The sequence below is a fragment of the Cynoglossus semilaevis genome, chromosome 5, assembly GCF_000523025.1.
Source record: "Cynoglossus semilaevis isolate Cse_v1.0 chromosome 5, Cse_v1.0, whole genome shotgun sequence".
NCBI lineage: Eukaryota > Metazoa > Chordata > Actinopteri > Pleuronectiformes > Cynoglossidae > Cynoglossus > Cynoglossus semilaevis.
The window spans coordinates 11,842,018-11,868,494 of record NC_024311.1 but is presented as its reverse complement, the minus strand read 5'-3'; the positions used below and the strand labels follow the sequence as shown (position 1 = coordinate 11,868,494).

The 26,477-nt window shown below is 42.2% G+C and overlaps 1 protein-coding gene across 1 annotated transcript; it reads left to right on the top strand.

The window, feature by feature from the left end:
• Positions 1-1,572: 1,572 nt before the first annotated feature.
• Positions 1,573-25,993, top strand: smad3a (SMAD family member 3a). Its single transcript, XM_008310506.3, has 8 exons — positions 1,573-2,608; positions 18,885-19,078; positions 19,180-19,314; positions 21,362-21,487; positions 22,785-22,997; positions 23,103-23,240; positions 23,878-24,022; positions 25,602-25,993. Exons 1-8 carry the CDS (start codon positions 2,406-2,408, stop codon positions 25,723-25,725), a joined length of 1,278 nt encoding a protein of 425 aa, XP_008308728.1. The 5' UTR covers positions 1,573-2,405; the 3' UTR covers positions 25,726-25,993.
• Positions 25,994-26,477: the final 484 nt, after the last annotated feature.

Here is a 26,477-nt window from a genome sequence, read left to right as displayed (position 1 = left end):
ATTTACCGACATCTGACACGAATAGATCAAAGAAAAGTCGCCTGTGCTGCTGAGCGTGAAGGGAGCCTTATTTTTAGCACAAGCTCCACACTGTGTACAGTGAGGAGTGTCTGTACATACAGCCATAATAAAGTAAAAGTAAATAAAGTAAAGTGTGACTTTGAACTCTGATTTAAAAAAATAAATAAAAATACAAGTAAAGCAGATTCATATTCAGTGCTGAGTCGCTCAGTGAAGGACTTCCTGTTCCACTCAGAGCCTCTTTACTGCCTTTTAATCGTAAGTCTTTATGGTCCAGTCTGTCCGACTGATACTTTGTAAATGGAGACCCCGCGAGTGCGGCAGTGTCTTTGTGCAGAACTTTTACAGCTCTTTCAAGTGTGTAAAATAAGGCACCCGCGTTCGGGAAGTGCTTTGACTGTAGTAAAGTCTCCTTTTTGAAGCATGAAGAACAAAAGCAGTCTCACATCCTGATCTGTGTCTCTCTCTCACTCTCTCTCTCTCTGTGGAGAGCTCAGCTGTGCTCCACACTCTATTGTACATCTGGCACTTTGACTCCCTGACTGTGTGTGTGTGTGTGTGTGTGTGTCTGCTGACACGCCTGCAGACTTGTGGGGGTGTAAGTGCTACGTCTAGATTTGCGAGTGTCAGTGGCCGCTGAGAACCCCGTAAAACACACAGTACGGTCCAGTTTGGCAGGACGTTCTGCTAGCATGTTGTACTTAGAGTGTTTTGTCCACACATGAGGAGAGTGGATTATTTCTGGGGATTAAACTTGACATAAGTAATAGCTAAGAAATATCCACAATGTACAAAATGTACAGGATAACGAAGGTGAGCAGAGAAAGAGTCAGTAGTACTCCGTAGTATCTGAAGTAAACCAAGTAAATGTTAGCTATGAAATACTTCAGTGTTTGCATGAAACGTTTAGAGTTTTTGTTTTAATAAATGGTGACAAAAATGGAAAGTTGACCAAATGTCAGCCCAGAACCAGCATTAGCCGACAGCCCAGTGTTTATCAGTGAAGTGCCTCGGTATAATTGGCTAAAGTTAAAGCTAAACTGTACCAAACATGACATTAACTAAACGTTTGTCAGGCAATAATTACAGCATGTGATTAAGTGGCTCCGGAACTATTTAAAATATTTATTAGGGGCAGTTGGTGTGGGGTCTATGTGTGTACTGTGTGTGTGTGTGTGTAGACTGTAATTTCAGAGGCTCAGGCTACTGAAAATGTGTCATTTTGAAGAGGAGGTGTACAGGATCTTATCACCTAGTACAAGCTGAGGCATGTCAGTCTGAGTCTCTCTCTCTCTCTCTCCATGTGTGTGTGTGTGTGTGTGTTTTGTAGCCTTCCATCTTACAGCAACGACTAACTTTTGTACAGACACTGAGACGACTCAGCAACAGGACAGTCGTGTTGTTGACATGCTGAATGTCAGATGTTGGACAAATTTAACTGTTATTTTACATTAAAAAAAACAAACAAAAACAAAACATAACACTGACTTTTAGCTCAATACAAATTAGATTACACTAGATTAGATTAGACTTTATTGATCCCACACCAGGGAAACTGACAGATTTGTCAGATCTGGCAACCCTGCCTGCTACATTTAAGTAACAAGATTAAAAATAAATAAACATACTGGTAGCAATTAAACGAGCTACAGGTAGACTTTTCAAGCACACTCACAGGCTGTTCTACAGCGCCACCACCAGCAGCAGCGGCATCAGTGCAGTTGTGTGACGGTGACAGCTCACTCCGTCTCAGCCACATGCTCTTTGACCGAGGACTCTGCCCCCTCCAGCAGCTGCAGGGGACTGCCCTTTGACTGTGTGCCGTGCAGCAGACTCTGCAGCAGCGGCAGCACAGTCTGCATTAGCATTTGATGCAGACTTCTATAGTAGACTTCTGTCGGCGGACCGCAGCACCGCGGAGGAACAGAGCAACAAACTTTACAGATCGTTGTCATTCGCGGCGAAAGCCACAACAAGGCACACACCGCCTTAGGGTTGAAGCGCGATTGCATTGAGATGGTGGTGTTATCAGATGAACGAGTTGAGCATTAATTAGTTTAAAAATAGTAACGGGTTATCTGAGAAGAAGAGGCGGGACTAACTTCCCTGGCGTAGTGATAATAAACCTGGCGTGCGGCAGACTGCCGGTGCACACGGCTGGACTCCAGACACACTCAGACGGAGAGAGTGAATGCGCTGAAACTCAGGGGTTTAACTCCGGGGTGATTCCTTGTGGAGCTCAGTAAACAACAACAACAACAACAAACACACAAACAACGGGTTAAACACAGTGTCGAAGACTGAGTTTTTTGTCCGAGCGACGGTCCAAACGGAAGGACGTCTCCGCACCGAGAGGACTTTTCAATAACCCTTCGAACTTCAAGATGTCAATTCTGCCTTTCACTCCCCCCATTGTCAAGAGACTTTTGGGCTGGAAGAAAGGAGAGCAGAACGGCCAGGAGGAGAAGTGGTGTGAGAAAGCCGTGAAAAGTCTGGTGAAGAAGCTGAAGAAGACCGGGCAGCTGGACGAGCTGGAGCGAGCCATCACCACCCAGAATATCAACACGAAATGCATCACCATACCGAGGTAAGTAAGGCAGAGTTAGAGCGGCGCTTAGCTCGACGTTGACCGTGAAGGCATCATCATCAACAACAACATCATCAACAGTAGCAGCAGCATCATCCATGCACAATTCACCACACCGGCCTCGTAACTGAGCAACAATTACACATTAGTTACTTAATAAAAACGAGCTTCCGAGCGCCTCCAGTTATCTAACGGTAGCACCGTGATACTACCACATGTCTAGCATCCTTCCGTGTCACTTTTTCCCCCTCACTCTCTAGTCCGCTGTAGCGTTTCCACCAGGATGTATAAACACTGTTACATCTTTGCTGTGGCGCTAATAAATATCTCATACCGTTCAGTGCATGCCGTCATGCCGTTTATCAGCAATTGTGGTCCCGCTGATACTGATCTGGAATCAGTATCATACAGTGTGTGCACTGACTGAAGTGCCTGCAGCTCATAGGCAATGCAAAAGTACAAATGGAGTCCAAGTTATATAACTTGGCCTTAATCTGGGGCTGCTTCCTACAGTAGCTCTGCACCTTTGCTGCGTAGGCATGGAGTGCACGGAGCCTGTTATTCAGTCTCGCAAAACGTCACGATTTCTGAAGGTGTTCGACGGTTGAACTGAAACAGTGGTTTTGACAGACGTGGCTTTCATGTGATGCGAGGTTTTATTATGCAGAAGGAGTTCGTGTGCTGACAGAAATGAACAGATTACAGCTCTGAAATCTGTGAATTCATGTAGATATTTTTTGTAATCCTGGTGTACTTGAACACATTGTACTACAGTACTGACATTGTCTTTGACATTTGACATCGTGGTCGCCTGGGTGTTATTGAAACTCCCAGTTGTACACTGTAACAGAAGGTACAGCACAAAAACATAACAGTATTTTCACACCCATTACCTCTCAGAGCCTCGGTCTTCTTTGTACCCGACCGGCCTACAGCCTAGATGTCCCTACATTACCTACATGACATAATAGTACTGTGATGAAACACATAACCCAAACTACATGGCAAGATTTTTCTGGGGCACAGACCTATTGTTCTTGGACCACGTACAGTGCAGTAACGAATCATCGCCTTTGGTTGGTCTGGTATCCAGACTGTAGGCAACACACATGAGTTAAATAAATTAATTCAGTAATTACAGGGTCAAGGCCCTTCTTCAGACCACACCAGACCAGACCCATGGTTGCTTACACACCATCTGACCTGGCTCACAACATTTTAGACTTGGCCCACACGCAGAAATAAATTACCGCCTATGATGGCCCACACCTAAACCCAAAAAGATGACGTTAAATGTCTACCAGAACTGGATGGATTTTAGCCAGTCCAAGTTTGGTTTTCCTTTTGGTTCTTTTTATCAGTCGCTGAATTACACATTTAGTAAAAACCTGTCACAAACTTTCCTTCAGTAATTCATGAAGTCACAGCAGGAAGTTGTGTCCAGAAATGGTGCAGAAGTTAGATTAGGCCAGAAACATTTCAGACTCTAGTTATCTTTGTATATTTATGCAATGCTAATTCTTTAGCTTTTTTTTTTTCATTTCAGCAGATCCGTCATGATGACAGTGCTGGTGTCAGGTTTTACTTTGGTGACAGTGTGATGTTTAAGTATGAACAGAATCTGCCTCACTCCACCAGTGGAGTAAAATGCAGCAATTTGTAATAGAACAGGTAGTTAGTATCAAGGTTCTAACAAGACTGCAACACCACATATTTCTACTGTAATTAATGGACCTGTAATTAAACAGTAGTTATCTGATCAGCCAGGACAAAAACAAACAGACACTTGAATTATTTTCTAAACACATAACAACATAACACTGGTTGACTTTAATGAAGACCCTACTCTAACATATCCAACGCCTATCAACCAGAATCTGTGCATAATTAATCTATTTGGGTTTCAGTCAGGTGTAAATACCGAGGTGTGATAAGTACTAGTAGTGTTTCTTGTTGTTGCCTCAACCCAAAAGGCCTTAAGTATGTGATCTATCCAGAGAATATTGCCTACGGTGTGGACAGTTTGGATTTAGAAGCACACGTTGTGTCAGATGAAAAGTGAACCCCGCACACGGCACTCCCACATTCTTGATTGGCACAACTGTGCATATCACACACATGCCTGGGTTGGTATCCAGAGCTAAGCCTGCCCGGAAAGTTAAATAATGTTTGGCATGATCCAGGTTTCATGTTTCTTACCACTAATTCAGACGGGAAGAGACAGGAGTGCATTAAAATGACCCCAGATCAGCTCTGGCTCTCACTGTGAGCTAACTGTGTCCCTGGAGAGCTGCTGTTTCTATTAATTCCCCCACGTTCTGGCCGTCTGACAGCAGCTGCCTGCGTGTTCAGGCCTGTCCATGTAGAGGTCAGCTCCTGTCTCCCTGACACATGAACCCCACAATGAGGCTAATAGCTGCCTTTGCTGATGATGGTTTACTGTCAAGCCAAGTGCTGAAGCATGCACAACATACCAGTTATGTCAGTAGATATGTATTGTGATGAAGTAACATGTTGTAGTATGTTACTGTTATAACAGTAGAAAATATTTATATTACAATGTGCAACACCACATATCAGGAAGGCAAAAAAAAAACAAAAAACAAAAAACAAAAACAACTACAAATCTACACAGACATTTAGACAAACCAACCAAAGTTGCCATCAGTTTACAGTCCATGAAAATCTAAACTTTGTACTTTTTACATGTTTTCGTGTAGTGGTAGAGTTATTCTACTTTCTCACTGTACTTGAACAAAACCATGTATTTCTCCTCATGTAAGTTAGTGGGTTTAATGTTCCAAAACATGAAAAGAAGATTTTGTTTTCCTGTGAAGAACATGTTTTGTTCTGGTGGAGGTAAGTCAGGGATTTTATTTTGAAAGAACTTCCTGGTGTAGAGGGTTAATTCAGGAACATCTTTGAAGAAAAGATTTTAAATAAACCTTTCTGGAGCAGACGGCTCCTACTGTTCCTATAGACCAGGAGTGTCAAACATACGGCCAGCGGGCCAGAACTGTCCCTCTTAGGGTTTGAAGACAAAGGGGAAACAAATGTGGACTTATAGTTCCAGTATTTATAGGTAATTAAGATAATAGTATATTTTATTTCAAAGGCACCTTTCTGTCACCCAAGGAGACCTTACAATGAAAAAAGTATAATAAAATGATGTTATGATTCTAATGGTCCGGCTCACTAGACATCTCATTAAGGCCCCTGACCTGAATGAGTTTGACACCCCTGCTGTAGACTTTCTATTGATTTGCTGTTTTCCTAGCTCTGTATTATTTTACTCTAGGTCAGCATGTATGTGTGTGTGTGGGTAGTTTGTTTAGGGTTGGTCTCGTAGCTCTAGTAATAAACATGGGTGAGGAGATAAAGTCTGGGTCTGTTTAAAAAAAAAAAAAGGGTGAGGAGATAAAGTCTGGGTCTGTTAAAAAAAAACCCCAAATGTCCCTTGGACAACAAAGTCGTCTTAAAATGGAAAGACAAGCAGCAAACAATCTCAGCCTTTGCTTATCACTTGGGAAGAGCTACGGCTTCACTACCGCCTTGCTGGTCACTGTGGTTGTTACAATGAGTTGCTTATACCTTGTGCAAAAGTGAATGTTTAGATCTGAGTGTAATCTTAGTTACTCAACAATGAGCAGTTGCGGCGTGCGGGATTGACTAACCTTCCTCCCTCTTTGCCACTTTCAAAACCGTGCCCTCGTTTGAGCCTTAAATAAAGGTTGGTCACAAACATTGGCTTGTTCACTGTGTCAATGAAAGTTTAAGAGTTTCTGATTAGATGGAAAGTGTGGTTTCCTTCGTCTGTTGTGGACTTTTGGTGTGTATTTTTGTTTGTAAACAGAGGCAAACTATTGTTTCTGTTTCAGTGAGTTGACACATGTGGTAGTTGGTTATACTGTCGCTATACAACAACTTAGTAGTTGTAAAAGAAAACAAATACAGTTTAGTGTGCAGTTATAGAATTAATTGTATATCAGTATCAGTTACATTTGTCTGACTTCAATCAACCACTTTAAAGCTTTGTCCATTAAAGGCATCACAGTGAAGGCATCGTTAATCTCAACTAATGACCCACAGGGTAAAATCCTTTGTACTTAGTTGATGAATGTATTATTTACTCAACATTTCTTGTGTAGTTTAGTACACTAGTGTGGGTACTTTTCTACTACTGGTTTGATTTGTTAGATGATGGTTTGACATTAAAGTCAGTCACCTTGTACTTGTCCCAAGCTAGCATTTTTCAGGAAAGGCATCCAGCATATACCACCCGATGGACCTTTACAAAGGGTAAAATACTTTTTCAGTTTGGGGACATTTGAGGTGTAGTTCATTAGGTACGCAGTATAAATACCTGTGCCCATCGTAGGGGAATAGAAATGAGTGTCAAGCATTGACTACTGTGACCTCATAACACAACACATGTACACCTGTATGTATGTATGTACATGTTCACAATGTTTTGGTACAAACAAGCTGATTGGGCTTCATGTAAAAGTGAATCCAGTGAGAAGAAAGAGCTTTTTTTTTTTTTTTTTTACATTCTTCATCCTTGATGTAAAACGTCAGGGCTTTGAACTTACCACTTCATTGGCAACCGATCTAAGTTGTGGGTGGTCTGCAGTAACTGCCTACACCACTAAATGTTAGTCAAGCAACCAAAACCCTTCAACTTTGTGTTATTGCAGACATACAAAACACTTTCACTGATGACCTGTAGATAATGATTAAACACAACTTCAGACTACTGTAGTCAAGTCCATACTTCAATGTGAAACGTTACAGTGTTACTATCTCTAACAGCAGTGCCGTTTTTAATGGCAAGAATTGTTTAAATATTTTCTAATATATCGTCAGCATATAGGGCTAACATATCAATCAGCCTTACAGTAGGATGGAGTTACTGTAAATAACAGTCTAGTTTCGTAAGAAGAAAATATTTTTTTGAAATGATATATATTTTCCAAAGCCCTGAGGGAGTGGATTCCTGACTGCTTTGTACATTTACTTACAATAGATTTGTGATAGTACTGGGTAGTGTTTAGTCTTGTCCACACACATCCCCGCCAGCAGCAAATGTGCTGTCTGATTCACAGCTGTCTGATTGTGTTGCATGTCAGGGCGGCAGATAGGGGAGTCAAGATTTTCCAGGTATGAAGAACGATGATCAGACATGGAAGCTACTGTATTATCTTGATAAAACCTGAAAACACTTCTTATGCTTCAGATTTCACTTTTCTTCAGATACTTCCATCGTAGTCGTATCACCAAGTATCATCCTATACTATTCCATCCTATGTCTGTTAAGAAGCTTTCGTAAAATTGATTTAAACAGAACAAATGAAGAAGGTTATTTACTATTTTGGTCTTTCTTTATCTTTGTGATTGAGAACAATAATATTTATTTTTGTTAAGAAATAAATACATTCATAGTTATTGTTTGGATCGCAAAGATCTGCTAATTAGAGTTCCCATATGTTGTTCTGCTCATTCTCTTAAGGTGTGCTGATGGAACTGTAACCAGTTGATCTGACAATAGACACAAGATGGAGTACAGGTGTCATCTTATAAGAGCATTCCCAGACATGAAGCCTTTAAAAGTAGAATAGAATGGTCGGTCAAATATTCACATTTATGAAAATGTATGGAAGCAGTGAGAAGGAGCAGGGGGTTCCCAGGTGCTGTGATCAGTGCTGGAGGCTGAAGCTGTCATCCAGTTAGAAGGCTTCATTTTAATGGAGGCTGAAGCTGTCATCCAGTTAGAGGGCTTCATTTTAATGGCCGCAATAGAGGCTAATGGAAATGTAATACAGATAAAACAGCAGCGACGGGAACTGTGATGGAAGACAGGAATATTTAAGAGCCATTATGAAAACAGTAGACATGATAAAACAATTGGCAGGAGGCCGCGCTGTGGGTTCTCTTGGCCTTTTAGCTAGACAGCGGTTAGCGTGGTTTGCATGTCAACAGAGATGCCTATTAAAATCTCAAATAAAATTGATTTGTTTTCTGTTTAGTACTTAGTGTCACACATGTTGAAGGTTGACAAACAACATCAAAACAAACACATATGTATATTTGCATGATATACAGAATCAATATAAAAACAAATAACGACTCACATTTTTTTTAGCACCACCAAATAGAGAGTTTTGCTTCCACTCTGCCGTCTGCCGTTATTTTTCTGTTTGCATTTTTTTTTGCAAGTGATTGAAATACTTTGAAAAGTTTGCTTTTATTTTTGCTACCAATAACATCCCGTGATGTACCATTGACCTCTTCAGATTTGTACAGCATCCATTTAGCAACTATTAAACCTCCAGTCCTCCAATGATGCAGCCTAAAGATTTATGTTTCTGCAAAGTACCGGTTCACTGCAACCTATGAAATCCTTCATATCTATATGTAAACATTGAAGAGGCAGCAGAGAGGTATTCATTAGGTTGTACTGGGTGGAAGTAAAATGTTTGATTCTAATCTAAATGAACGTCACAAATAACTACTCAATGAGCTGTCACATATTTACAAGCTTTTTAATGACTAAAAACCATTGTGGTTGTTTATTCAGTGAATGCTGTGTCCTTTCCAATTAATGTAATCAAAACACACTTGTTGGAAGCTAATCGTTCAAAAACTGCTTTGACCTTCATCTTAATTAGCATTCACCTTGTTTTCCCCAAACACGCACACATACCGTACACATTCATGCTGTCTGAAACACACTGAGACATTTGAGACAGCATTGTCCCCCAAAGACGCAATTCAAAACAGGTCACAGAGAGTTTATGTGTTGTCTGACTGCGTGTGTTGTCGGTTGCATCCAGTGACAGTAATGACTTAGTGTTTTCATGTAGGTTTAGTGGTTCTGTCATCGTTTGATTTGCCTGACGGCCTGAAAGCTGATACCACACGTATAGACACATGACCTGAGAACAGAATGAGTCAGTGATCAGTCGACTCCACTGACTGCTGCTGCTGTAGCTCTGTCACATTGTTTATGTTGTCGTTGTCAGCATTTTATGAATGGACGTTAGCATAACGGGCCATGTTTGCTTAGATTCAGGTTTCTTAAGGTTGAACTTCGCATGACATTTTAAAACCCGAGGCATTTGAGTGACATTTGTTGGCATCCTTTGAAAACCTTTGCCCGCTAACAACAAATTAACAAAGTTTCTTAATTTACTGATGGCATTCAAGGACATATAATATCACTGACACGTGGACTGTGATTATTATAACAACTGTCTCTCAGACAGTCTTGTCTTCGTGGTTGAAAAATGATCGTGCCTTGATTGCGGTAAAACTGACATTCTTCAGTCCTGTGACCCACAAAGGTTAGCCTTAAAACGACAGCTTCAGAAACGCTGCTATTGGATGATTTGTGACTGTTTAAGGCTACTGTGTGGTACAAAATATAGACCTCGTCTCTGTAATTTTACATTGAATTGTTAATTATAAACCGTCATAACCGCAGTCCACACTTGTGCGTGAAGTTCGTTTGAAATGTATGTCCCCACACGTGTGCATAACAACGCGTGCGCACATGTGTCCGTGTGTTAGTCAGCTCAGAGGAATGCTCTCTCTGGATGTCGAGCCCTTGAGGAGGGCGTGGGCTGCTGTTTGGTTTGTGGTTTGCACCCGGGGTGAAGGGTGGGGGTTAGAGGGAGACAACACTGCCCCAACTTGGCCCTGGCTGCCTTTCTATCTGCGGGGGAGTGGCGTGCAAGATGCGGAAACACACACAGACTGCACTTCACACATGCACAGACATATTCACCAGACAACAAACCTGCCTTTGTGCTCCACTGTCCACCAGTGCCACTGCTGCTTTTGCTGCAGATGCTGTTGCTGGACTCAAGCTGAATGTGACAAAAAAAACATGACTTAACAAGAAACTGGGCCTTAAAAGTTTAACAGAAAAATTTATTAATTAGTACTAAAAAAAAGAGAAATGCCTGCATAAAAAGGTGATGGTTCACCTTTGCTCTCCTGTAAGGTGTTTTTTTAGGCAATATGTGACGTCACAAAACATAGAAGTAAGGAGCAACAAAAGTTAGAAAAAATAGCACTCACAGTAAAAATGGTGCAACAACAATAGCTTTCAGCAGCGTTGCTTTGAAACGAGTTTGATGGAATTTTGGACACAGCCATGTGTGAGTGACAGACGTCTTGAACCACAGCATTTAGTTTATTTTTTTATATATATATATCTGTCCTGCCCAGACAGAATCTTACCCTTTCCAAAAATAAATACACTGTAGGGCACATGTTGTAAGCCTGACTAAAGTTCAAGTTTGTTTTTCACTGTCATGAATACTCATGATATCAATTCAAACTTATTTGATTTGATTTATTTGATTGAACTTATATTTGCGGCTACATTTTTTTTTTTTTTGCTGACCTAAAAGTGAGCAGATGTTTTTAAATAATCTCTTTAATATTTTCACCAATTAAAAAAAAAATCCAAGTCCATTGTTAAAGGATGAACTATGGTTCTTAGAAAGTGTTCAAAGTAGACAGGCAAATATATATAAAGTCCATTTGTCTATATAGATGTTTCTTACTGTGAGTCAGCCTTTAAGGTGAGGAGTGAAGAGTGAAGTGACAGTTCTGCTGCTCATATTTCAGGCCGAGGGCAGAGCGGAACAGTTCACTGGGTTCGAAGTTGATAAATGAATTAATAGGATGTTGAACTTCAATTGTTTAATTAATATACCTTGATTGTTTATTACCATGATGCCACGAGCCAAGCAAAAATACTGATGACATAATGACATAAGTGTAATCTCGACACGCGAGATGAGGCCCTCCGCTTAGATGTAATTATTCACCGTCTAGCGAGTGAGATGGAGTGTAACCTGAGGAGGACACGTGTAAGGCTTCAACTTTCTGTCTGTATGAAACCGTCAGCCAGCTCTGGGTAAGAAAGACACTTTGTGATTTTAACATATCAGCAAAATGTTTAAGTTTGGGTAGGTTTTTATTTTTAGCTAAAGTTGTCAGGCGTCGGCAGCTGCAGCTGCAGCCCCCGGGGTTCGTGAATGTCACACAGTGGTGATAAAACATGTGGTGAAAGTGCCACAACCCCCACAACCATTCATCACGGAAGAATGACCATAACCAAGGTGGGAGTTTCCTTTAGGGCCTGGTTTTTTTTTAGGATTTTATTTTTTTAAAGAAGTATAATTTAGGTTAATATCAGCTCATTTATTTTAAAAAAGAAAACAAACATAAAGGCAGAGGGAGTTTCAACTTTCACCGGACTCCACGTCTCTGAAGTTGGTGAACTCGGAAAGATTTCCTCAGCTGTGCGGCAGGGGGAAAAAAAAAATTGATGACTTGCATCTGGAATATTTTCAGTCATTCATCATTTTGATTCCGAAAGAGACAAGGCAGGCTGCTCAACTCATTGACTGGGAGCAGTCTAATGGTTGTTTACCCGTCCTCTGTCATCTTCCAGTCTTCCAGTCTTCCAGTCTTCTAGTCCTCGGACTCAGTTTTCTGTCGTCTGGTCCTGCCACAGCCGTCTGTCTCCTGGTTTCTTATTCTCTCCGTCACTGGTCCCAGTGCTCTGCGGCTCAGTGATATCACCTGTGGGAGTCACTTTTCTCTCACGCTCACTCCACGGTTCACTTCTCTCACACCCTCCTTTGTAAAAAGAAATAAAGACGTCTGATGGCTTTTCCAGAGAACGGGATACTGTAGAGTTTGTGTGTGTGTGTGTGTGTGTGTGTGTGTCTGCGTGTGTGTTAATTAAGTTCAGCACTGATGCCTGTTCATGATCCCTGATCATCAAAGGCTAAAACTCTTTCCAACAGAACTAACCAAGGGATGTTTTTATTACTTGTTTTTCTGTTTGCTCTAAAAAAACAAAAACAAATCTAAGCCATGAGAAAAAAAAAAGTCGTTTTGGTTCCTACTTTTCTGGCACGACTGCGGAAGCGAGCAGCCATCTGTATTACTTGACTTTTATCACTAGCAAAAAAACGGTGGCAAAGTCTTTCTAGGATTGATACAAAAACAGATGTGACACTTGGAACATCACGAGCGTCATATTTTCGCTGTGAAAGCTCACCTTTTCCACTTTATTTGGTCTTGATATTTATTGGTCATACCTGTTTTGGAAATGACCTATGACCCCAGGATTTAATTTTAGCCTAACCCCTAATGGACGGAACAACCTTTATTGACCAAACTCTTTTAATTTTTTTGTTCTTTTACTTGATCAGCCAAAGTCTGAATTGACATTTAGTACGTACATGTCAGATTCCCCCAGAACCACTCCCCACCCCAGCCCACCCCCCATTGCAGTTGGGAATAGGGGCAGATAGTTGTAGGGAACAATATCTATGGCTGTAACACGTCCGTTGACGTAGGTTGAGTCTGTGTCTTGGTTTGTGCTCTTCCTTCTGACTCAGCCTTTTTGCAGATGATCAGCTTCTTCTAAAACAAATGTTCAGTCGTGTACATGGTTGGTGTAGAAGGAGGTGGGAGTGCACCAGCAGGTTTCCTTCTAGAATCCGTGTGTGATTTGTCTTTTCACCTGCTGTAACAGGAACTAACTGTCACTGGACTGGAGGCTCAGTGGAGAAGGCACAAAGACCAGTTCAGCTCCACATCCTCGTCATTCTCACCCCTCAGAGGGGTAGAGGGACAGACGGAGTGGTGGGGGCGTATTTTTGTGAAGGGTGGAGGGGTCTATTCACAGACACTTTGAGCTGCTGAGACAGTCTGCCAGACCCATTGTCCAGCAGCACCCTCCTTTCTTTATCCATCATCATCTTCTTTGTCCCCCTCAATGTGTGCTCTTAGGACAGATTGTGGGAGGACGAGCCCCTGACGTCACCGAGTGGTTTTGCAGACAATTTCTGTTTTTTTCTTAATAGCACACTGTGGTTTGATAGAGAGACAGAGAGAGAGAGAGAGAGATAAGTCTGTGTTTCCAATTTGTTGGTTTGCAAAGTTGAAGAAAAAAACTGAATTAAATCCATTCTTCTAGGCTTGTTTTTGGTTCTTCCGGCCTTGAGTTGAGTCCAAACCTCTGCAGCAACTTGTGAAAAGGTCTCTGTCAGAGGGTCTTAACCCACAACACACACACACACACACACACACACACAGTGTATCTGTCTGCGTCTCACAGCGTAACTGGGAATGCCACAGAGTGTTTGTTTTGCTCCCTCTTCCTCCTCCTCCTCCTCAGTAAAGCTCAATCTGCTCTGTCTGAGTCTGTTTTATGAGTCAGCCAAACACACACACACACACACACATCTAAATATTTGTGTACTACCACTGTCTAATACTCATGAATGCAACTCACTACTGCAATCCTTTTCAATTTGTGACACATTCTTATACAGTTTTTTATTTTCCAGCCTCACACTCTGTTTCTGTGTGTTTGTGTGTGTGTGTTGGTGTGTGTTGGTGTGTGTGGTGAGTGTACTCCCTGACACACACACACAAAGGTCCCGGCTGTTTTGGGTGCAAAGGTCAGGTTTAGCCTCAGCTCATGGCACACGATGATGTCGACACTTTTCCCTCCGCAACCAAGAAAAAAAAAATCCATACCAGTTTGTCCTCTTTGTTTTTGAACATCAGTTTGTCCCTTAGTGTCTCTTGACAGAGAAATGTCTGTCAGGAAGTCAATCGAGATCGTCTGTGATGAGTCATCGAAAGATCTGTCTTTAGGTAAATTTGTCAACATGTTAACACTCACTGTACAGCTTGATGTTGACGAATGAACAAAGGACAAAAACAAACCAAAAAAAATCTAAATTTACCAAATGGATTCAAAATTGATGTTTTTGTCCAACTCATAAAGAGTTCCTTTGAAATGTTTGAAAAATCAGATCGGTGAGTTGCCCTGTATCGTTTGACCAGAAGTGTTAGAAATTGCCCCAACCTGGAACAGCTGAAAGTGAATTATTTGTCATGGCTCAGAGCCCCTCAGTGGCAACTTGGCAGCTGGAGGACTTGAACCTGAAGACTTCCCGACCCAAGTCCGCTTCCTTAACCACTGCCCCTGTTTTTTTTTTAACGCTGACAATGTGAAGAAGTCCTGAGACAGAAGACTGTTCCAGCAGCAAAAACTCCTGTGTTTTAGGAGTGTGTGGGTTTTTACACCAGGTTTTTTCTGACCGTTTACCAGAAATATACCCGTTAGGGAATTCAGCTGATCGGCTGACAGTGTGGAGGTGTGACTCTGAGTGTCAACGTTTATCGCTACTATGATTATTAAAGATTATAACCCAGATGAAAGGACGCACTCTGGTCCTTAAAGTCTCCTGGTCCTGGTCCTGGTCCTGGTCCTGGTCCTCTGTGCCCCTCCCTGTGGCGTAGTTGTTGGACTGTAGACTTTAAATCATGTTAATGTCTTGTGTGACGGCCTCTGGTGTTTTTCGTCCTAAATCTCATCAATAAAGTGAGTCATTCAGTTTAGTCGGACGACTGTGAGCGTTTGACCCGACGGCTTGGTTGAATGTGTCAGGTTTTTTAATTAATTAATTTATTTTGACGTTTGCTGTTTGTTATGTTTGTTAAATAAGAAGACCTTCAACTGAGTATAATTCTGGGGAACAGCTGGAGTGATTGAGGCAGGTAGAAGGTTCTGGGTTTGATTCCTGGTTGTACTGTATCCAGAGAAGCATCCGGGTTAGAAACTCTGAAGTCAAATTACTGTTGATACAGAGGCTACAGTCAGAAGGTGATTAGACTGCTCCAGGGTCATTGATGCCTGAGTTGGCAAATATCACGCAGTCCATGAATGCAGCATCTACATCAAAGGCTCAGAAGTTGTTTTTTTAGGGCCACCATTTCTTTACAGTTGGCAATTTTTTAATTATCAATTTAGAGATTTAATAAAAGTATTAAATTTGCATAGTTTCTAATTTTAAATTACAAACCTTTGGAAAATGTGCAATTGCTCTTGCCTTTAGGTGTTAGGGTCACCAGTTCGATCCCCGGTTTTAATGTTCATGTTAATTGGACCATAGGCCCCAGGTGTCACCTGTGTTTGTTCTGGGACGAGCACCTGTTTGACCCTGAAAATAAATATTTCCAAACTCCATTGAGGTGTGTAAGTGTGTGTGACGTGGGTCATGTCTAGACTGGACTAAGGTGTGGATTTCACAATGACATTACAGTCAGTAGAACACGAGTCGCTGTAGTTGAATAGTCAAGAGTGTGATAGGAGGAAGGGGACGAGAAGAGACTGTTGACACGGGTCATTGTTACTGCAGTAAAGAGTCCTGTTCATGGCTGTTAGTCACCCTTTAATACAATGCTGCTCAGTTATTACTTTCGTTCGTGTGAGTCACACCTCGGGCCGTATCATTACTGTAATCCTGCTCACTGAAAACACTGACTGGAAGAAGACGAACAAAGACGAGGCCATAGAAGTAGGAGAGCAAGCAGTCAGTCATGTCACCGAGGTCCGTGTCTCTGTGTGTGTCTGTGTGTGTGTGTGTGTGTGAGTCTGTTCGCCCACACAGACTTGGGCCACACCAAACACCCACTCAGCAGCAGCACGGGCCTCACACACATACCACGGACATCAGATCAGCCCTGTCTGTCTGACCAGTTAATAATTTATCGTCTTATTTCTCTCACATTTTTACAGACTGCAGTCATTTTATTATCCCCTTTTTTTTTGTTTGCGTAACTCTTTGTTTTCGTGGATACAGAGTTACTGTATTCACAGTGAATGATAAAATATGTTTCTTCCCACAGCGGCCTGGACCGACCCCGGGCCTGAATCTGATCCGTCTTCCTTTCTGCAAATGCATTTTTCATATGTTTCCTACGTGGCATCATGACTGTTTGACTACTTCCTTCCTGATTCATATTTTTTTTTTCAGCTGCCTGTGTGAACTGTTGCTGTACTGTCGTACTACTGTAAACAAAACAAAAACAATACTTGCAGTTTCGTGTTTGTCATGCTTGACTTATCTTGTAACAAACTCGTATCCATTAGTCACAGAAACTCTCCGCTCAGTTTGGCCTCAAAGTAAAAAGAAACTGACTCAAAAATGTGGCTTCATTTTTTTCGTTTTTTTTTTAAAAAACAGGAAAATTGCATCAGAAAAGAGAAACAGTGATCGCTCAGGAAGCTCTTTGTAAACACTCACTCATAGATATGAGTCACCAGAGGGAAGTGCATGGGCTCAAGATGCTTCCAAAAGAAAATACAAACGGCTAAGCAGGGTTTTGTATCCATTGGCCAGATATCAGAGAAGACTTGGTTCACTGGTCTCACAGTCGAGTCGTGTCTTTTAGCCAATGCTTTTTTTCTTTGGTGCAGTTGTTTGATTATTCAGTTTTTATTTAGTACGACTCTGTACTCCGAACTTGATTCAATTGTGATTCAATTTCTAATCTTAGGTCAGAGTTGGCCTTTAAAAACGTACAGTTTTATCATAGTGGGAAATATTTTTTACCATCAAATTAGAGGTGTAAGAAAATATCGATACACTGTAATATCACACGATTCCAAATGTAGATGCCTTTGTTCCAGTTTTAGTAACAGCACGTAACAGCATTGTCTGTTTACTGTCGACTGTTTTCCTACAATTACATTGTTTAAAAAAAAATCGCAGTATATCGTATTGTTGCTAGTGTATCGTGATATGTACCGTATCGCCAGATTCTTGCCAATAAAAACCCTTTACAGTAAATTATACCTCGTGGTCAGATTCTTGCCAATAAAAACCCTTTACCTCGTGGACCACAGTGACCTAAAGAGAGTTTAATTTCCGTTTAATAATCGTGATACAACTCACCGGCTCTTGACAACCTTCAATCTTTATATGTTTGTTTTTTCTTAGATTTTTATTCTCCTTCGTCTTTACATTCTTGAACTGAATGCTAAGGCACATCAGTTCACGCTTGTCTGTACGTAAGTCAACACCAACCTACACTTGCGGGACCGAGCGAGAGCACGTGGACACGTAACAAATGCGTTGACCTTGAAGAAACTGAAAACAGCATAAAGGCTGACCCAGATATGACACCAGAAGCCTTTCTGACGTTGGACAGTCCACAGACGATATTTGTCCTCATGAGGAGCTTAAGCTTAAACCCCTGTCCCTCGGGGCCCCGACCCTTACATTAGAAGACGATGTCCGTTGCATCTCTCGTGGATCATTGTGTTCGGAGATTATGGGACACAATCCCTTGTGTCGACCTGAACCTTAACCACAGTTACTGCCAAGAGTATTGTGTACCAGATGAGTGCAGATCAGTCATACAACACAATGAAGTTCCTGTTATATACGCCGTTATCACGTTACAGGACAACAGTTATTTTTAGGCCTCAGCCCACAACCAATGCCAAAAAGCTTAGTGGACCCTCCCTGCTGGATGTGGTGTGTCAGCAGATGATGACAGATGATAGTAGTAAACACAGTATTCAGTGCTTGATGATAGTTCATAGTCATGGCTAATGGTAATATGAAGAGCATGATTATTGCTTACTGCTACAATTCTCTGCCATTGTTGTTTCGTTGCTAAAGGTTCATTAAAGCATGCGATTCTGTAAGTAGCTTGTATTTGTAAACATGTTTTTGTAAACATTAGTCACACACATTTTAAACTATATTTAGACAGGATTAAATCCTCAAAGACTAACCTACGTAGGTGTGTATTATATACGGCTGTACCTATATATGCTATAGGTACAGCCGTATAGGCTGTTTTCAATACAGTACAAATATTCTGCACTTGCTAATAGTGAGAAATGTTTGGCAGTTTACAATAAGAGAATGTTATGAATGTGGCACAGCTCTGTCGGTGATAGAGAGACGTACAGTTCGTACATGAGAGCTAACCTAAACCACAGTGAGGACAGAGACGGTTTAATTGTGTTCTCAATAACAGAACGCTATATCACTCGGAAAGGGAACAAATATTTCTGTTTTACACAAAATGTCTTCAAACAGAAGCTGTCGTCACATTTGACAGTATATAAATATGGGATAAAGATATTGGAAAAAAAATGATAAATCCAATTCAAATTTCTGCCTAGTTTACACAGCCAGCTGGACAGAAAGTGAGCAGAGCTTTGACTCTAATTTCAGTTGAAAACGATGTCTTCTGACAAACAAAAATGTGACCTGGTGAGGTGTAAAGGCCTCGTCTGTCCACTGTGTCCTCCATGTGCCTGCGTTGGCCTCTGGTGTTAACGTACCTCCAAACTTCTGACATTGTTGATCAACCTGTTAGATGTCAGGTCTTTCGATGGACCACTGACTTCCTTCCTTCCGTCTGTCCACAGGTCCCTCGATGGCCGTCTCCAGGTGTCCCACAGAAAAGGCCTCCCCCATGTCATATACTGTCGTCTGTGGCGCTGGCCGGACCTGCAGTCACACCACGAGCTGCGGGCGGTGGAGATGTGCGAGTACGCCTTCCACACAAAGAAGGACGAAGTGTGCGTCAACCCGTACCACTACCAGAGAGTGGAGACACCAGGTACTGCACCTCAGTATTCCTCTGTCAGTAAAGGGCTTTGAATAAAGTTTCATGGTTTAATTTTTTTATCCACACATCCTTTTTTTTTCTCAATCCCACAGTCCTCCCTCCCGTGCTGGTGCCCAGACACACAGAGATTCCCAGTGAGTTCCCACCACTTGATGACTACAGCCATTCAATCCCTGAAAACACCAACTTCCCAGCTGGGATTGAGCCCCAAAGCAACTACATCCCAGGTACTCACTCAGACTTAAGATGTGTACTGAATTACAGCTCGTTTATACTGAATTGTAATTAACAATATAATAGTATTTCAAAGTACAGCATGATCATGCAAATATGTGACAGTCCAGTTCAAGTTTGTGAGGTCAAGTTTTAAGGGCACCACATGAGTTATTGCTAAACTGCGTAGGGGAAACAACCTGGCAGTAAAATGAACTCAACTCAATGGCCTTCTTTCAGCAGAGCTCAGAATGGAGTAAATAAATATCCAGACGTCTGTGTCTGGGTAAACTGCAGCATTCAGGTTTCAAGGACTAGCGTGCAAGCATCGCTCAATTGAACCTCATTGACGTCACATTTCAATGATGTATTTTAATTGATATTTGTCACGTGAACCCGACGGTGGAACCTTTGGTGAAAAATGTGGCCCCGGGAGCCACAAAATGCTCTTTGATGTGATCTGAGCTGATGTTTGGAAATGAACACTGTGATCCAATGTTTACTGCGGGAGACCTTTAGATCACAACAGGTCTTCACGGTGCATGATGTGCTTTATGTTCCTCGAACTGTCAGGTTAATTACACTAACCATAACAATCACTGTAGTGATCTATAAGCCTAATTATTTTAATTGTTTAATCATATTGTGTTTTGCGTGTCAGACTCGTTCCCCTCATCAGTGTCATCTCACTGATGTTTATTGATGAGCTCTTTCTTTAAGGCCTGTGATTTAAAGGAAAGGTTCAGAAAAGCGATTGCCCGTCATTTGCAGCCACCGCACACGCACACTGAGGTAACGGCTTTTCTTATAAATGGCCGCTGTGCGTTTGGAGCTATTTAACACCCAAAACATATTTGCGCAAATGGTACGTTAAATGTATTTGTTTTTGACTTTTGTGTTGAGAGCAGGTTTGTCAATGTTGACGCGTTTATTACGTTACTTCAATTGTGAAATCGGACTAAAAATGTTCAAGGCATTTTAACACAGGATGATGTGCACTGTTTATCCAGTGTTTCCACCGTCAATCCACTTATGTGCACTGTTTATCCAGTGTTTCCACTGTCAATCCACTCTTCACTCTGATATGTACAGTCAGTAAACTTAAACTAAACTAAACTTATCTTTATTTGTCATTTGTGACATAGCACAGCACAGCACACCATGCACAATGAAATTTAAGCTCTGCATTTAACCCATCACCAAGTGAACAGTGGGCAGCCATGGTCGGCGCCCGGGGAGCAGTGCTTGAGGACGATGCCATGCTCAGTGCATCTCAGTGGCAACCTGGCAGTTGGTGGATTCGAACCTGGGGCCTTCCGGACCGAAGTCCGCTTCCTTTTACCACTAGGCCACCACTGCCTCCTACTAGGCCACCACTGCCTCCCCACTAGGCCACCACTGCCTCCACACGTGTACACGTGTTGTTATTTAAACACACTGTGGGGAAGTGTTTTTGTTTCGCTGAAGCATATGGAGCTTAACATACCATCTCTATCTCAACTAAAACTTTTATCCCGTCTTAATTACTCTTGCTCTTTTTCTAACGGTCTGCAGCTGCAATACCAACATCTTCCTCCCGGGGATCAAAGAAGTATTTCTGATTCCGATTCTGGTTCGAGATATTATTTGATATTTGTTTTGGAATGCAGTTGCGGGCCGGATTTGGTCCGTGGGCCACCAGTTGATGATCGCTGGTATACCCTATAGAACTGACTTCCTGAGTTCCTATCATTAGTACTGCGTCTGTTGACTGTGCAAGTACTGTTTGTTCCGCTCAGTTCCCTGTGGCTCCCCCCAGTGGACCTCCTAACCCCCCGCAGACAAACATTGTGTTTATACTGTTTTAATATTTGTACTCAGGCTAATTGGCAAACTTGTGTATTTATGTATGAACCATAGAGGGTGGAACTAGTATTTTAAGGTCAGTGGATACGTGAAACGCTCCTGTGAAATGTGTTGAACCATAGAGGGTGGAACTAGTATTTGAGGGTCAGTGGATACGTGAACAGCTCCCGTGAAACATGTCTTTATTGTGTTGTGTGTTGTTGTGTTTTTACTCAGAAACGCCACCACCTGGTTACCTGAGTGAGGATGGAGAGACCAGCGATCACCAGATGACCCACAGCATGGACACCAGCTCTCCAAACCTGTCTCCAAACCCTGTTTCACCAACACACAGCAACCTAGGTAGGTCCACAGCTCTGTGTTGATCGAGTCCTAGTCCTAGTCCTGGACCTGGACCTGGTCATCATTTAGCACACATAACTAAATTAGTTTTAGTTTTTATCTAAGAACTGTGACACAAAAAAATATTAAATTTGAAATGAATTTGACCCCTTCAATAGCTCTGCGCCCCCTACTTTGAGAACCCCTGCATTAGTGTATATTCCAAGTGGAGATTCAGTTTGATTCAACTTTCATGTTATTTCTAATTTGTAATGACTGCAACTGGAAATTTAAATGATCTGAAAAAAAGTTTTTTTTTTCTGAACTTGCTCTCAGACAAAACTATACACAAATGGAATACTGTTAAAAAAAGAAAAAAAAAAACAGGTGATGAAAGAAGCTTTTGTCCTCTCTGCTCCACATGAGCGGCTGAACAGTCCGGGCCAACGTTAACATCGATGACAATGATCTCTGTTTATTCTATTAAGATGGAATAGAGCCAGAGGGCCGGACTGCGGGGCCACTGGAGGAACAACAAAATCACACAGTGGTTTCAGTTGGCAGCGAAGTGCAGCTCTGTTCTGGACTTCAAAGCCCCGCACAGAATGTTGCAGTGGTTTGAGAGTGGACGTGTTGAGGGGGAAAAAAGAGCCCTTTACCAGAATCAGTGGATGTTACTGAAAACTATCTTGGATGGCCCTGTAATTTGACCATCTTGGCTCCACTGACCTATTGCTAATGGCAGAGCTTCCACATTTTGTCTGGCAGGGACCACGGAGAAAAACTGTGTATGGGTTTGAGATTTTGTGACGCAAGTCCGGTCTAATATTTTTTCTCACTCTTTCTCCTTCTCCTCTGCACTAAATTATATTTTATATTTTTCTCGCCACACTTTAACTCAGGCGTGACTCGCTCTGCACTAAATTATATTTTATATTTTAACTCGCCACAGGCGTGACTCACAGAGCACTATGGGTCCTAAAATCTGACAGGAGCAGATAGATGAGCGTACGTGTAAACTAAGATAAATGACATGTAAAAGTCATGCAGAAAGGCTTTTTAGTTTTTTTCTACGCCATCTATTGGCGAAATGCAGGCATTGCAGGGAAAAGGCAAAAGTATATTGTTAATATAAATTAAAAACATCATTTGGACAAGTTTGGTAGGCCCGGATTACAGAGCCAAACAGGCCACCTCCGGCCCCCGAGCCGTAGTTTGCCCATGCTTGCTCTAACTCTTCTGTTTTTTATACAAATTTTCCTCAGTTTTTCTAATCAAGTTTTTCGTTTTCTTTTTTTTTTCTGCTTCTCTGCGTCAGACCTTCAGCCAGTCACCTACTGCGAGCCGGCCTTCTGGTGCTCTATTTCATACTACGAGCTGAATCAACGAGTAGGGGAGACCTTCCACGCCTCGCAGCCCTCGCTGACGGTTGACGGTTTCACGGACCCCTCCAACTCTGAGCGTTTCTGCCTCGGGCTGTTGTCCAACGTCAACCGGAACCCGTCGGTGGAGTTAACACGCAGACATATCGGTAAAACCTGTCGTCTGTTGCCGTCAGTCATTTGGAAGATATAAATTCATATTTTCATCTAATTTTTTTTTTCCTTTCTTTTTTCGTTTTTGTCTGTCCGTCAAGGCCGTGGTGTGAGGCTGTACTACATCGGAGGAGAAGTATTTGCCGAGTGTCTCAGTGACAGCGCCATCTTTGTCCAAAGCCCCAACTGTAACCAGCGCTACGGCTGGCATCCTGCCACGGTCTGCAAAATCCCTCCAGGTACGAGTGTGTTTCCCACACAAACATCAGAGTGGGGGGGGTTTAGGGCAGTAAATAAACACACAGCACAGTCTTTGTCTGGATGCACAACAGAGTTAGTAGTTAGTTCATACTGGAGCATGAAAAAAAAACAAAAAAAAAGCATTGTTTAGTTTTTAGACAGACCAGGCCAGGATGAAACAGCTGCAAGAAAAACAGTCAAACACCAACCAACCGTCCTGTACCGGAACATTCCACATGATCGCACCAAACACCAGCGTTAGACCCCCCCACCCCCTGAGGAACTGAACTAGAACAGTCAAGTTCTTTTTTTTTTCCTCTTTTAAGAACAATTCAAATTTGATTTTTGTTTTTTGTTATTCAAGGTCAAAAAGACTTCCCCTAAAATGACAAAAAGAGATAAACATTTTCAAAAATTAAATACATATCACGATACGGGGAACAGTACAATATATTGCGATACTATAGGCACAACGATATATTGAGTTTTTTTAAACAATTCAACTGTTGGACCAAAATAAACCATGGATATTTGCTTGTTAATTTGTTAAAAGGAAATCAGTTGAATATTGATATGGTATCACGATATTCCAGTGTAATAATGTTTATCACCACTAATACCTGTGTTTTCCTCCAGGCTGTAACCTGAAGATTTTCAACAACCAGGAGTTTGCTGCACTGCTGACCCAGTCAGTCAACCAGGGCTTCGAGGCTGTTTACCAGCTGACCAGGATGTGCACCATCCGCATGAGCTTTGTCAAAGGCTGGGGAGCGGAGTACAGGTAGGGTGCTGCGTCCCTCATTTTCCTCCACCTTCACCTCGGTCTCTCACAGAGTTCACAGACTTCCTCAGGTCCTCATCCCGCTCACACGTAAACACAGACAATAGGAACAAACAGACTGTGAATCACATCCCACAGTCCTTCTGCCCACGCTCCCAGGCATCTGCTCACACTCTGGTGAATCCGGTATGTGACGTTGCTGAGGCCTCGTCAGTAGAAAACAGGACGGGGCTGGCACGCCAAGACTTATTTTTAAACAAACACACTTGTGCTTTGTCAAAAAAAAAAAAAAAAGAGAGAGATGTCAGACTTTCCCTCTTCCATCCCCACCCTGTTTTCCACTCGGTCTGACTCACTGATAGTAAAAAGGGAGGGGCCAGAGTCGAGTGGAGCAGATGATTGGTCGAAGCCACATGAGCTTTTCCACAGGGGAGAAACGGCTGCACAGCAGACATGTGGACACACTTAAAAACAGGATTCAGGTTACTGGAGCAGTCAGGTCCTCCTCCCCCTGTCTCCGTGGTCCTTGTGTCCTCAGGCTGGCCCACAGACATGACTTTTGTTGCTCTCTTGACACTTTTACTCACACCTGGCAGCGCTGAGTGAGACGCAGCTGAGCCACAGACTTTCTCCTTTTGAGGAACAGATTGTAACAGGAAAAAGTAAAATTTAAAAAAAGTTTGTTCCTTCTGCTCCATCATGTCTGTGTTAGCACAGACAGCTGCTGACTCTGTTTATATCATTAGCTCTCGCTGCTGCTGTGGTTAGAATGAAGTCAGAAAACACCAGAGAGAGAAGTTAAATAAAACAGACTGATCTGTGTAGATTCTGCCAGGTTATTTAAGTAAATATGTATTTTCTATAATTTCTCATAATGTCTTGAGGTTCTCCCTGCGTTCCAAAATCCTCATGAATAAAAATCAGTGTAGAATAGAACAGAAAAGCTCATAAAAGAGACAAAGGTATCGTCTCCACTCATCTGCAAACATTAAAGTCAAAGAAATAAAGACTCAAAAAATACTAAAAGAAAAAGATAGAGGCGCAGTTTATAGAATGAACCCCCCCCCCCAGTCACCCCCACTGACGCCCACACAGTGTAACAGTGTGTGTTGCAATACTGTGTGTGAGATAAGTCTTAGAAAACACACTTTGGAACTTCAGAGTCTAACTCAGGGAACCACGTGTCACGTGATGTGTTTTTATTGGTGTATTAATTCCTAATGTTCAACTGTTTTATGATGAAAAAAAAAACTCACTCCAAAGAGCGGTGTTTCACTGACGCCAACGTCCTGAATCCAAATTGTCCCTCACCAAACCTTTAAAGGTTTAAAGAGCTGGAAAAAACCTGGGGGAAAAGATTCAGGAACGTTCTAGAAAAGTGCACGAGCTCTGACCTGTGGAGCGGGACGTGAACCTCACTCTGGTGTCACTCTGTAAAGGAGTGAAACAAACACTCCTGGACTTTGTTGAAACTTGTCTTTGGAACCAAAACTCTCCCTCTCTCACCATGTCCTCACATCTGTTTCTCCTCTCTCTCTCTCTCTCTCTCTCTCTCTCTCTCTCTCTGTCCGCCTGCTAGACGACAGACGGTGACCAGCACCCCCTGCTGGATCGAGCTGCACCTGAACGGCCCCCTGCAGTGGCTGGACAAGGTGCTCACACAGATGGGCTCCCCCAGCATCCGCTGCTCCAGCGTCTCCTAGGGAAGCCCCCCCCCGCACCCCCCCATTCAGCCACTTCCTGTCAGTGACTTAAAGAGACTTCATTCAGAAACAGGAGCGGCCGCCGCTCCGTCCCCACCAGCTGTTGGTAGCACTTTCTCTGCTTGTGTTTTGTGGCACAGGGGGGCGCTGGTGCATCAAAGAAGTATCCTGTCTGTTTGATTTCTACGTTTTAATTCTACATTTGTTTCGATGGTAAGTTTGCAGCTCAGCATATCTGTACCAGAGCGGCTGTTAGGCTGGGAGGAACGTTTGGCCCCGCACCGGACATTCTTCTTCTTTTTATTTTTTTTATTTCTTGATTAATTTTTTTTTCATCATTTTTACTTTTTGTACAGGTGCTAAACTTAACTATGAGACTTTGTTTTTGTTTTTTATCCTTTAATGACTTGTAAAGCATGTGTAAAATTGTTCCTCCGTGTGTTTTACTTGACTTTGTTCTGGGCATTTAAAATAGGATATGAAGATACAGTAATAGAGAAGAAAAAAAATTCACCATCATTTTTCATCACTGTGTGAAGGAAAATATTGTGAACGATGGTTCAGTCATGTGACGACACTTTCGTGCAGTTATGTCCTGTTCCTTTGAGGGGGAGAAAATGAAACGTTGAAGCAGTTGAACTTGATTTACACATGGCTGTAAAACATTCTCTGACTTTTCTGTAAATCCCCTGAAGTAACTTTACTCCCTGTGTTCAACCCATTGTTGAAACACTCCAGGAACAAACGCACAC